A 12,029-nucleotide genomic window follows, 5' to 3' on the forward strand; every position below is an offset into this window, starting at 1 on the left:
GGATGCATAATGATGTTTGCAAAGCTACAAGGGGTGAAGCCCCTTCACCTACATTTCTACATATGTTACAAAGTATGCAAACATGGATGATAGAGTGAGGGAAAGTATGCTTTTCATGTACATGCTAATGGAACAAATATGAATATGTCGTATGGATTGTAAGAGTTTGAGCAGATTGTAAAATCAATGTTGGAATAATTTATATTATGATCCAGGGGGATTTGCAGCCTATGATATGTTTGATAGGTTACATCTACCATTTGATCTAGGAGGGTCTATGGATTTCATGTATCAAGATTCAAATGAATATATGCTATATGGGCTACATAAACTTATGATACTATATGATCCGAGAGGAGGAAAGTTTTTTGAATGCATGCTTATGAGAGAGACAAGTCTTCAAGTTTATGGTCCATGTGGATGCTATGATACTAAAGACATGCAAAATGATTATTTGGGTTTTTGATCCTAAAGTTTCTCATATATTGATAACCATGATCCTTTGGGTGATTACTATATGGCCTTTTAACCCAAATGGGTAGCAAAGTGTGGCATATGCCGAACAATGTGCAAGTTTAGAGGGGGTGGATGTCATGTGGTTACAAATTCAATGAAGGAAAACCACAAGAAAGACTATATACACAAAGATACATGGCAAAGAGACTTTACAAGGTTTTTTAGAAGCACAACTAGTCTTTGAGATAGTCCAATTATCTAATATCAAGTTTTAATTACTTAATGATATCCTTGCGTGGATTTTTTATAATTGTGCCCGTGATGGCTTATCGATAGGACAATTCTCTTCTATTTGAGTACTCGATGACCCTATTCTAAGCTTGTATGAAAAAGTTATGGTTGAAACAAGTTGCACCTAGGCACCCAAAAAAGAAAAACGATTACAAGAAAAGTAAATAGTAGGAGTATGGAAAGCAATAGAGAAAGCAAGCCCTAACTATTATAAATATAGAGATCCAAGCCATTTTTAGAGCACTGGGAAAATAAACAAGTGATTTATTGTTGTGATTAACATGGCTGAAGTAAAAGACAAGTGATTCTATCTCTTTACAAGTGCCTTTAGTTCAAAAAGGGTTGCCTGTAAGAGGTTATTTTTCGGGACAGTTTTGAATATATTTACCTAATAGTGTTGTAGGTGAGGATTGAAAGTGTTTATGTGGCTGTAATTGAATAGACCTCATATGGTATTACCAAAGAAAGAGGCTTGAAGTGATTTCGAGTTATTTTATGCATATCATGGCTATTTTGGCAAGATAGTCTATAGTACTTCCAAGTGTTTGTATTTGCTATGGTAATTTCTTTCGGACTGAATGAGTGGTGCTCAGGTATTGTCTCAAAAAAAGTTTGCCTAAGCTATCATCATAGGAGCAGTGTATTCAACTAAAAGGGATTTATTGCACTTATACAAAGTTTCTAGGAGTAATATAGTTTCTTGTTGGATTGACCTATTTCCTATGATCTATAGTATATTCAAGAGTCATTGTTCCAATATTTCTTTCTTCCATTTTTCTTCTCTTTTCATTTATCTCCATTATATTTAGGTCTAGACCTTTCCAACCCCCAACAGCATTGTGTGCACTAGGGTGATATGCGAGGATAGAGCTAGTGTGCTAATTGGTTATAGTGCAAGTGTAGTGCATGGTGAGTGCAATTGGGTGGAGATAGATAGGTGCTCGTGTGGGTACAAGTGGATAGATGCACTAGTGCATGTGTACCATGCAAGGTATGCTAATGTACTTAGTGTGCTAAACTACAAATATAGTTCATGGTGAGTGTACTTAGGTGATGCTAGATGAGTACACTAGCAATGCACTATGAGTGGGTGTGCAAGTACATATGAGCACTAGAGCATGTGCATCATTGCATGTGCACTATGCACTATGCACTAATATGTGCAATAGTACACACTATAGTACACTATGATAAATGGCTAGATTTTATGCAATAATGGCCTTGTGTGCTAGGCTATTTGCAAGTTGGTGCATTGTTCTACATGTGATGCACTAGATGCAGTGCACTACGTGTAGTGTACTAAGGTGGAGAGTGTATTGTATGTGCTTTGAGGTACATTAGTGCATTACTTCAATGCACATGTGCATGTGCATGTATGGAGGTGTGGTGCACTAGGTGCACCACATTATGATGGGGTTAGTGTACGATGTGTTTGCACTAGGATGGGGTACTTCTATAATGTGCTCTTAGTGTAAGGATTCTAGGTATGGTAGATGTGCAATGGATAGCATGGTGGTACACAAGACACTACAAGGTGTCACCTTCCCTTTGACCCCCACCTTATGAACACTGCAAGTGTTGGGGTGAGAGAGAGAACAAAGAGACGACAAGGAACGTGCAAGTGTGTGTCTCTCTACATGTGTGCATGTGCACTAAGGTATGTTTGTACACAATGTAGTGTGGTGGAGTTGACTTAATAGTTGAATGTATATGCCTAAGGGTAAGCCACATTCACGATGGTATGCAAGGAGAATGGTGATGTCTATGTACTAGAATGCAAGGTGCAATACAAGGGGTAGCGCACTATTGGTAAGCTAATGCATGGTGATGTGCAGTAGTGCATGTGCCATGTGCAATTGTGCAATGTATGTATGCAAAGTGCATTGTGCACATGTGTGCATTATAAACTATGCATTGTGCATTGTGCATTGTGCATGTATATTGTGCAAGCATTGTGTGTGTGTGCACTAGTGTGTAGTTCATTGGGTGCACTCCAAGGTAGCACCTCCCTCTTCCTACTCCCCTTTGACTCTCCCTTGCGAATAATGTTGAGATGGTAAGCTCAACACCTGTGAACATTGATGATGGACCGCATAGCTAGATAGGTCCGTACGTCTACACTTAGCATGTTGGTGGTCATTATGATACTTAGATGGCCACTAGCTTATCACTTATTATATTTAGTTTGTTACACCTACCTACAGTTGGCAAAGATATAGCGCCATTCGATTAGTATAGTATGTTATGCACTGTTTGACTTAGTAGGCCACTTTCCTTTATGTTGTATCTTATCTATACTTTGTGTACATTGTATAGTGCGTGGAAGAAGAAGAAGAAATCAGCACAAAAATGTTTTGGCCTCCATCTCTCTTCTTCTGTTCTTGAGTGAGCTTCCTCTTGTGTATACAATATGTGTTTGGTACAGCAGCTCAAGCAAGTCTCTTCACCACGCGATTTTTGACATGGTATCAAAGCCGCGCCACTGAGAGAGGCTGATTTTGAAGGCTGAAGTAAAGGAAAAGAAGTAAGGTTCGAGCAAGCAAGACACATGTAAGAAGCTCTCCCATTCTTCCACTTTTTCTCTTGGATAGTGCCTGTGGAGGCACCGAAAGCAGGGTAGAGTGAAAATCTTGAATTACTGTGAGATTTGGTGTGTGAGAAGAGCACTGTATATATTATAGATAGGCCTTTTGAGCTTTCTTGCAATTTTTTTGGGCATTTGAGGCCATTTCAGGCCCCATTTTAGAGTCATTAGGTTGCGGACAACAATTTCAAGGTACACTATGATTTCGATTGTATTGACCGAAAGTGGATACATAGGTTATAGATTTCGAATTTGTAATTCTTTAGGTGGTTGATAAGTTGCAAAAGACTAGCTTGTTGTATTGTATCCTTTTTGTGTTAATGGCAGAGAACAGTGGAATCCCATTATTGAGAAGCTCGACAAGAACAACTACGCTTCGTGGAAGTTCCATGTGACGAACTTCCTCATTGGAAAGGGCCTTATGAGTTTGTTTCACATGAAGAATATGAGCCAGATTTGGGTATCCCTGCAATCGCAGATGAATTAAAGGCATGGAAAGAATGGAATGCAAAAGACAAAAAGGTAATGTACTAGCAGCTATCTGCAATCATTGATAATACGATGTTGGGACATATTAGGTATGCAGAAACTTCACATGCAGCTTGGACAATTTTTGAGAACATGTTTTCAGTAAATACAAAGTCACAAAAGATTCAACTCAAGCAAGAGTTGAATACCTTGAAGAAAGTGAAAATGTATGTCAATGAGTATGTTTTGAAGGTGAGGAGCATTGCAGATGTTTTAGCAACGATTTGATGATTTGGTTTCATTCACTTTGAGTGGCCTTAATAATGATAAGGCATGGAAATCATTTGTTACTTCAGTATACGTACAGAAGCCATTTTCAAATTTTGATGAGCTGGTCTCTCTCATGATTACCAAAGAGATCAATATGCAAGGTGACTCGTCTAAAAGAAATGGTGAATAAGTCCAAGCATTTTACTCAAGTTCGGGAAGGGGACATGGTCGATCCTCTTCGAGAGGCCATGATATAGGGCATGCTGGTGATAACTAGCAAAACATGTTCAATCAACAATTTGATGAAATGCAGGTTTTAGGAGACCGAGAAAACTTTAGAAGTAGGGGGAGCTCTAGAGGAAGAAGTGGATAACAGAACAAAGGTTCTGAAAATTTTACCATTGTTTGCCATTATTGTGACAAACCAAGTCATATTGCAGCCCATTGTTATGCTAAGAAGGATAATATTCATCAAGGAAACTATGCATTGTCTTCACGACAGAATGAAGACAAAAATGAGTGTTTTTTTGTTATGCAGCATATGATGAATGCAGTTACAGGAAAGGGGACATGATTATGTATGGTATGTTGATTCAAGCGCATCTAATCATATGACTAATCATGTTGAATGGTTTGGAGAGATGCAGGACTTACAAAATCCAGGTTAAGTGCGAACGAGTGATGATTCATGCCACCCAATTTCACACATTGGAAAGGTTCGCTTATCCTTGCATGATGGCCATACAAAGAGTCTAACATATGTATTATATATGCCTTCAATCACAAAGAATCTAGTGTCTGTTGGCCAAATAGTAGAGCAAGGGTTACATGTTCGATTCAATGCAGAAGTTTGTTTTGTAGAAGACTTTAATGATAAGTGTAGGTTGGTCGCAAAAGAAAGTAGAGTTGGTGGCATGTTCACTTTAGATACTAGAATTCCTCCAATGGATGCTACTATGTATGCTAAAGAAAAAGGAGTGGTTGGAGACATTGAAATATGGCATAAACGTATTGAACATACAAATGTGCAAAGATTGAAATTAATGCAATCTAGAGGATTGGTTATAGAGTTGCATTCCTTTAGAATTGAAGAATTGCATAAAGTCTGTGAAGCATGCCAGTTTATTAAGCAGGCAAGACAACCCTTCTCTCATGATAGAGAAGTGAGCAAAAATAGACTTGATGTAGTGCATACAACTATTTAGGGGCCTACACAGAATGTATCTCTTGGTAGCACCAAATACTTTGTCACATTTATTGATGTTCAAGGAAGCTATGGGTATATTTCATGAAGAAAAAGAGTGATCTATTTGAGCACTTCAAATCTTTCAAGACAGTTGTTGAAACATAAATAGGATTGAAAGTGAAGTGCTTGAGATCAAATGGAGGGGGAGAGTACCTCTCTAATGAGTTTAGTGGCTTCTTGAGGACTCATGGGATAAAGAGGCAATTTAGTTGTAGGTGTACCCCACAACAAAATAGAGTTGCGGAAAGAAAAAATAGGCATATTGCAGAAGTTGCATGGACATTAATGGCTGAAAAGAATATGCAAAAAAAAAAATCTGAAGCTATCCATATTGTTGTCTATATTATGAACAAAACTCCCACAATTGCAGTTCATGGGATGACTCCCAAAGAATGCTTTACTAGAAAGAAGCCCGATGTATCACACTTGAAGGTATTTGGCTATGTCGCATATATTCATGTGCGAGATGAGCTACAGAAGAAGCTTGATCCAAAGGCTGAAAAACGTATTTTTATTGGATGCTCTTTAGAGCAGAAAGGGTATCATTGTTATAACCTTGTCACAGGTGAGTTCAAAGTGAGTAGGATGTTATTTTTTATGAGATGAGCAGTTAGTATGCACTTGCTAGTGATGTATTAGATGATGATAATCATCATGATAGCTATGTGTAGAAAGAAAAGTAAAAATCGTGGACTCTTAGTGGATCAGAAACATCATCTGGTACTACACCTATTGTGAGCCCTTGGTCTGGGAGACTAAGGAGCAGCCCCACATCTTCAGGTGGATCTATAAGTATTATAGGCAAAGATAAAGGAAAGAAGAAAGTGTTGGATGGTAATGACGCATCTACTAGTCAATTGGGATTTGATGGAGATTCTAGTAATTCAAAGAGTTTGGATAATGAGCTTGGTATTCCTTCAGTCAAGACACCAAGTGTACAAAGAGCTCATAGTAATGTAAAGGATCCATTGAGTGATCCAATGGTACGCAGGTCTAGTAGGGTTAGATACCCTATTAAAATATTTGGTTTTGAAGGTTATGGAGCTCACCATTATGCTTAAATGGTGAAGGTAGTTGAGGATGTTGAGTCCACTTGTTTTGAGGATGCTGCTAGTCATGCTCATTGGGATGCAACAATGGATGAAGAGATGGGTGCATTAGAAGCCAATATAAGACTTGGGATTTAGCACCCTTGCCTAAGGGTAAGAAAGCTATTGGCTATAAGTGGGTTTACAAAGTCAAGCATAATGCAGATGGTTCCGTTAGCAGGTATAAGGCTAGGCTAGTTGCAAAAGACTATCCTCAAATATATGGTATAGATTATAAAGAGACATTCAGTCCAATTGATAGGATGGCAACTATTTGATGCGTGATTGCCTTGGCAGTAGCAAAAGGTTGGAGTTTGCAGCAAATGAAGGTTAAGAATGCATTCTTGCATGGTGAATTGCAAGAAAAAGTGTATATGGAGCAGCCAACAGGTTATGAGGATTTAGAGCATCCCACATATGTGTGCAGGTTAAAGAATGCACTCTATGGGCTAAAGCAAGCGCACCTAGAGTATGGTCTGACAAGATTGGAGAGTATCTTGTCAATATTGGATTTTGTATTTATGATGTTAATCACTCACTCTATATGAGAAGGGGAGATGCAGGTTTGGTCATCATAGTCATTTATGTGGATGACTTGATTATTACATGTGAAAGTGACAATGCGATTGTTTAAGTAAAGGACTTCTTGAAGAAGAAGTTTGAGATTAAGGATTTGGGTGAGCTAAGATACTTTCTTGCCATTGAGGTGATCAAATTTGATGATGGTATATGGCTATCCCAAAGGCAATATGGCTTGGATATGTTATCCAAGTATGGTATGACAGCATGTAAGCCTCTTTCAGTACCATTGAAGCAAAATATGAAGTTGAGTGCCGACGTTGGGGATGAGATAGAAGACCCTACTATGTTCAGGAGAATAGTAGGGAGTTTGATTAACATGACTATTACAAGGCTAGACTTAAGCTATGTTGTTGGCATTGTCAGTCAGTTTATGCAGATGCCTAGAAAGCCTCATTTGGATGCAGCTAGACATATATTGAGATATGTGAAGTCCACTTTACATTATGGACTTCTTTATGAGGCAAGTAAGGATGCACATGTCTTTGGATACACAAATGTAGATTGGGTTGGTAGTATGTCAGATAGAAGATCTACTAGTGGAATCATGTTTTCCCTTGGTAGTGTAGCAATTACATGGAGCAGCAAAAAGTAACCTATAGTTGCTTTATCAAGTACAAAGCCTGAGTATAGAGGTGTTGCTATGGCAGCATGTGAAGTGGTATGGCTGCAAAAGTCATTAGGTGATTTAGATGTGCAGGGAGATGGTCCAATCTCATTCATTGTGACAACGTGAGCAGCATACAACTAGCTAGGAATCCAGCGTTCCATGCTATGACAAAACACATTGAGGTGCACTACCACTTTGTGAGTGAGAAGGTGTTTGCAAGAGAGAGTTGACTTGGTATATGTCAGCACATAGGATCAGATAGCTAACATTTTCACAAAGGCATTGGGTGAAGAGAAGCTTTGAAAGTTCTGAAGCTTACTTGGAGTTGTAAAGATAGAGTTGAGCTTGAGGGGGAGTGTTGAGATAGTAAGCTCAACATGTGCGGACATTGATGATGGACCGCCTGGCAGATGGATCCGCACGTCTACACTTAGCATGTTGGTGGTCATTATCATACTCACATTGCCACTAGCTTATTACTTATTATATCTAGTTTGTTACACCTACCTACAGCTGGCAAAGATATAGCGCTAGTCAATTAGTGTAGTCTGTTATGCACTATTTGACTTAGTAGCTCACTTTCTTTTATATTGTATCTTATCTATACTTTGTGTACATTGTATAGTGTGTGGAAGAAGAAGAAGAAGAAATCAACAAGAAAACGTTTTGGCCTCCATCTCTCTTCTTGTGTTCTTGAGTGAGCTTCCTCTTGTGTATACAATATATGTTTGGCACAGTAGCTCAAGCAAGTCCCGCCACCACGCTATTCTTGACAAATAAGGTGAGTGTGACAAGTGTGAGAGAGAAAAGAGGACTCTCATGTGGATATAGCTTTGGGGATTCAAAGGATTATGAACCCTAGGGGTAAGATCTAATAAAAAAGCTTCGCCTTAGAAAGATAGAAGTTCGTGCTTGCAAGCGCCTTCAAAGAGGTACTTCCAGATAATAATCCACCAACTCCCCCACTATCTACTTCTTTACTCTTACCTTGACCATCATATTCAAGTATCTTTCTCTATCATATATTTTTTTTCTCTGATGATCATTCAGTAAAAAGTAAGTGTTGTAGAAAGGAGGGGATAGGAAGTTGCAAAGAGAAAGGCATCTGAGGTAACTATTTGAATTACTAATCTCAATTAGCAAAGCTTTGAATATGATTTTTACAGTTGGCACACACACTCTCTGCTCTTTGATACCTCCTTTGTTTGAAAGACTTTTGCAAATGAAGCTAAAATGGCTACGATGAGGACTGACATAATAGTGGCTACATTAAAGAATTGAATCATGCATTAGATAGACGTTAAAAATGCATCTTGCATGGGGAGTAATAAGAAAAATAGATCCTTGAAATTCACTAAGTCTACAAACATACATCAATTTTCCTTTATAGCTTGATTATAGTCCAATACAAACGCTATCATAATTAGGGTCTTACATGAAGCTAAGTGTAGCATTAAGAGTGTAAAAGGATGTGGCCAACACTTACGTCATTTGCATTGTTATATCAAACCTAATTTGGCACACTAAAATTACTTTTGGGTTCGATATGAGCCCAATACTTATACTTGAATGTAGCCATAACTACCCTTCTCTATAGGGTCCTTGCTAAGATAGATCTAGTTAGTATGCCCTACCAAAATGAACACACACTTATGGTCGATACTTTTGAGCCTTGAGATTAAAGAAATGATAAATTTTATGATTACACAACTCGTCACCCCTAAGAAAGGTACCATCCAACCATCTGCATGCCTTATCACAACCTTTTTTTCTCCTTGACAATGTGAAACTCTTTAACTTTTGCATTACTTATACATTCCTTGAATAACGATATTCTCAATCATTAGGAAATGTCAATCCTAAGTTGTTACAACTTTTCTTCATGATCAAGCTCTAGTATCTTCTTTCTACTAGTCATGTAGCATACTAGACTATTTTCCTAACTATTTATATGCCTTTCATTTGTTAGGCATAAGGGCCTTCATACACATCAAATACATTCAACTCGACAACCATTGACAAGGGAATATATGAACAATGGGCTATAAAAGGTTAATGAAGATTGCATAGGAATAGCCATATAAAATGGCAAAATAATTGTTATGAAAGTCATATATATCATATTAGGTTAAAGTATATTTTTCCCCTTTTTGAAAGAGTTGCTATTGGATGCTCCCTATTGGTGATATTGATTGACGATAGGATTGCAATCATGTCTTCTTAGCTATAATTTTTATAGCAAGTGGCTTCATTCACATGGACAAGGATAGTAATCCAAATCCTAGATACTCCATGTTAAGATATTATATTCCCACAACTTCGATCATTTTTTATGCAAGATATATATTGTGTTTAGAGGGATTCAACAACATTTTTATTTGCTAGGAGCCACGTGGCTTTTTTTTTTTGCCTTAATTGTAGTGCATTTGGCTTTGGCATGTTGGCTAGACAACCTCTTGTATATCTTTAATTCAACTATGTGTGTGTGTGTGTGTGTGTGTGTGTGTGTGTGTGTCTCCAAATGAGTGTAGCTCAATTGATAGGCTGAACACATGGTGGCCAAAAGGTCGAGTTCCATCCTACACTTGTGCAATCATCTACATTAGTCTGCAAGGTGAACAAGTTTACTGCTAGGGTAGCCACTTGATTACAAAAAGTGGGAGATTATGAGCAGCAACCAACCACGTGGGTGTAACGCAATTGCTCCCACAAACACAAGATATTGGTAGCATGGCATCCCAGTAGCATACTAATGGGCTACTCATGTGTTTGCACAGAGAGAGAGAGAGGTGTGCTAGAAGTCTGCATGGAAAGGCCCTTTGTGAATATTTCAAACTATTTTGAGAGAGGCAAAGAGCTAACATTGCCTAGAGCCATCCTGCATCTTATAATCTTGAACTTTTGTAATTAATACAATTACGTATTACAAACGAAAATAAGAGAGCTAACATGGTTCACTGAGAATCTTCAGATCAGTAGAAGTTGTCACACCTTAACTTTTGCCAAAATGGTAGAACAAGAATTGTACCAGTACAGTCTGGTTTACAGTGAAAAATGTAGCTGCAGCAACTATTTCCGATCAACTTTGCTATAAAACTCAACTTGGTTGATCCGCTCCATACTCTTTTTAAGTCAAAAAAATGAATGCAATTAAAGTAAGCATGCACTACTATGCTCTCTAAGATTGTGCACATTCTAGAATGCTTGTCTCTCCGGTATTTAGGAGACTTCTGCTGGCAATCTTGGGCATACAATGTGAAGAAGTAGCAGTTGTTTCCTTGATTGATCCTCCTTCCAACTTATGGAGGCTGCTATGGTTGCATAAACTCCTTTAACATATCTGGTACAATCCCCATCTGATGAGAGCTCTGCAGTTTGAATGGTTAAAGTCTGGAGTATCATGATGACCTTTAGTCTTGGAAAGCTGTTAAAAGGATGTGCCCCTGAGGGCTCCATGCTTGTAATCAGAAATTGTTATCCTTGTAATGCTTTCAGATCCCCAGTACCTTTAGTATGATCTGGATCTGTAAAAGGAAAATCAATAATATTAGTGGACTTTTCCCTCTCATTTAGGAATGGCATTCTCCCAAACTCAAATGGTTTACACTAGTCATCCCACAGATCAACTTTGCTACATTGATCAGGGATCAGTTTGAGCCTATTTTGCATATGATGATGGTTATACAACACTCTACATTATGCTAGTTTGCTAGTGTTTATGCTGCTCGATGATCTATGGGAAGAGCTTCTTTATGGAGAATTTGTATGAATACCCATGATGGTTGACAAATGCTTTTCTATGCAAAGACTTCAATCGTACTCCAGAATTTCAAAAGTAGTACTTCACATGAATATTTCAAGGCAATAATGAAGAGTGACCCAGATTCTACAATGGGGACTGGGAGGGCCCAAGTGCCAACCACTAGACATCCTAAGCTGTGAAGAACCAGGAAAGGCACCTTTACACACCATGTTGAAATGATACATGACAACAATCTTCCGACTCCTACATTAGATAGATAAAATGGCCCAACTGTAGCTACATCCTCATTGTAACCTCATTCTGGCACTTAAAGACGCGATGCTGTTTTGGTTCTGACTCTGTTCAATGAAATTGTTCTGCATTATGATCACTTCTTGATCATGTAAAACCCAAGCTATTTTTACGTCTTTATTCTGCAGATTATTACCTACTGATAGGTATTTTATTATGAACTTCCTTTGAGCCTTTTAACCCACTATACTTGCTTAGTGTTCTTTGGAAAACTCAGATCACGAATCCTTTATACACACTGGTTTTCTTCAACTCCTATATCATACATCATCTGATCTCCATTCCTTCTGAATTTAGTCCCATAGAGAGAATGTGTGTGCACGTGCATGTGTGCATACTGGTAATTAATACAAATACCTTTGTCGGGTTTCTTTTTACTTTTT

The 12,029-nt window shown here is 38.2% G+C and overlaps 1 protein-coding gene across 2 annotated transcripts in view; it reads right to left on the minus strand.

Annotated features, from left to right (window-relative positions):
• Window positions 1–10,564: 10,564 nt before the first annotated feature.
• Window positions 10,565–12,029, minus strand: part of LOC148016022 (uncharacterized) — an 82,212-nt gene continuing 80,747 nt past the window's right edge. For both annotated transcript variants that reach the window (XM_087664383.1, XM_087664382.1), the window contains exon 14: window positions 10,565–11,116. In XM_087664383.1, the coding sequence (XP_087520509.1) occupies window positions 11,084–11,116 (33 nt within the window). In that variant the 3' untranslated portion in view covers window positions 10,565–11,083. The remainder of the gene's footprint in view (window positions 11,117–12,029) is intronic.

Source organism: Lygodium microphyllum, chromosome 23 (genome assembly GCF_053477565.2).
Source record: "Lygodium microphyllum isolate KBCC chromosome 23, Lygodium_microphyllum_v1.1.10, whole genome shotgun sequence".
In the NCBI taxonomy this organism is placed as follows: Eukaryota; Viridiplantae; Streptophyta; class Polypodiopsida; order Schizaeales; family Lygodiaceae; genus Lygodium; species Lygodium microphyllum.